General features: G+C 61.7%; 1 protein-coding gene across 1 annotated transcript in view; it reads right to left on the bottom strand.

Moving 5' to 3' along the window:
* Positions 1-131: 131 nt before the first annotated feature.
* ARHGAP30 (Rho GTPase activating protein 30) overlaps positions 132-1,783 on the bottom strand; it is a 14,909-nt gene continuing 13,257 nt past the window's right edge. Inside the window, exon 7 of the mRNA XM_031065459.1 lies at positions 132-215. Coding sequence (XP_030921319.1) covers positions 132-215 — 84 coding nt within the window. The remainder of the gene's footprint in view (positions 216-1,783) is intronic.

Genomic DNA, 1,783 nt, shown 5'->3' with positions numbered 1-1,783 from the left:
AAAACTGGGAGGGGTGGGTACCTGAGCCCCCCAAAACCCCCAAACCCCAAATCTGGGACACCCCCAAATCCCCCACCCCTCGTGGGTCCCACCCATGGGGCAGTTTTGGAGATCTTGGGGCAATTTGGGGGTTACAGATCAGGTTTGGGGGGGTCTTGGGCCAGTTTTGGGGTGCCTGGGGGAGTTTTGGGGTCCTGGGTCAGATTTGGGGGGTCCTGGGGACATTTTGGGGGGGGTCCCGTCATCTTGAGGGGTTCCCAGAGCAGATTTTGGGGGTCTCAGGTGGGTTTTGGGGTCCCAGAGGAGACGCTGGGATCCCAGAGCAGATTTTGAGGTCTCAGGTGAGAGTTTGGGGAGCCCAGGTGGGTTTTGGGGTCCCAGAGCAGGTTTTGGGGTCCCAGTGAGTTGTGGGGGTCCCAGATCAGGTTTTGGGGAGCCCTAAGCAAGTTTTGGGGTCCCAGAGAAGGTTTTGGGGTCCCAGGTGGGTTCTGGGGTTCCCAGAGCAGGTTTTGAGGTCCCAGAGCAGGTTTTGGGGAGCCCAAAGCAAGTTTTGGGGTCCCAGAGCAGGTTTTGGGGTTCCAGGTGGGTTTTGGGGTTCCCAGAGCAGATTTTGGGGTCCCAGGTGGGTTTTGGGGTCCCAGGTGAGTTCTGGGGTTCCCAGAGCAGGTTTTTGGGGTCCCAGAGCAGGTTTTGGGGTCCCACTCACCCCTTCATGGCTCGGCTCCCTCGGGCATCAGCGGGGCGGGAGCGGATCAGGGGGGCGGGAGCGGAGCAGCCTCACGGCCTTCAGAGCCCTGCGGGGACAGCGGGTCAGGGACACGGGGACACAGGGACAGAGGGGACATGGGGACATGGGGACATGGGACATGGGGACAGCACGTCACGGACATGGGGACATGGGGACAGGGACAGGGGGACACGGGAACATGGGACATGGGGACAGCGGGTCAGGGACAGGGGGACAGCACGGACACAGGGACAGCACGGACACAGGGACAGCACGGACAGGGGGACACAGGGACAGCAGGATACACAGACATTGGGATATGGGGACACAGGGATACAGAGACACTGAGCTATAGGGACACTGGGGTCAGGGACACCAGGACACAGGGACACTGGGGTCAGGGACACCAGGACACAGGGACAAAGACACGCAGGGGGACAGGGACACAGGGATGGGGACAAGGATATGGGGACAGGGATGTGGGGACACAGGGACACACAGACACAGGGATTGGGACAGGGACATGGGGACAGGGTCAGGATAGGGACAGGGGTGGGGACAGGACAGGGACACAAGAATACAAGGATGGGGACAGGGACACGGGGACAGGCATACGGGGACAAGGGGGGTCAGGGATGGGGACAGGGATGGGGATACAGGGACAGGGACATGGGGACAGGGACAGGGATGGGGATGGGGACAGGGATGGGGACAGGGACAGGGGTGTCGGGGACAGGGACACGGGGATGGGGACAGGGACACGGGGATGGGGACACAACAGGGACATGGGGTCACAGGGGGTCAGGATGGGGACAGGAACTGGAACAGGACCAGAATGGGACATGGATGGGACACTGGGACAGGACACTGGGACAGGACACCGGGACAGGACACTGGCCATCCTGCCCAGACACTGGCCACCACCATGGGACACTGGTCACCATGATGGGACACTGGTCACCATGATGGGACAGTGGTCACCATGATGGGACAGTGACCACTGCGACCAGCCACCATGGGACACTGGTGCTGCGACAGGACACTGGTCACCATGGG

Source organism: Geospiza fortis, unplaced genomic scaffold (genome assembly GCF_000277835.1).
Source record: "Geospiza fortis unplaced genomic scaffold, GeoFor_1.0 scaffold36, whole genome shotgun sequence".
Taxonomy (NCBI): domain Eukaryota; kingdom Metazoa; phylum Chordata; class Aves; order Passeriformes; family Thraupidae; genus Geospiza; species Geospiza fortis.
The sequence above is the reverse complement of the archived record's forward strand: the minus strand, read 5'-3'. Positions and strand labels throughout refer to the sequence as shown.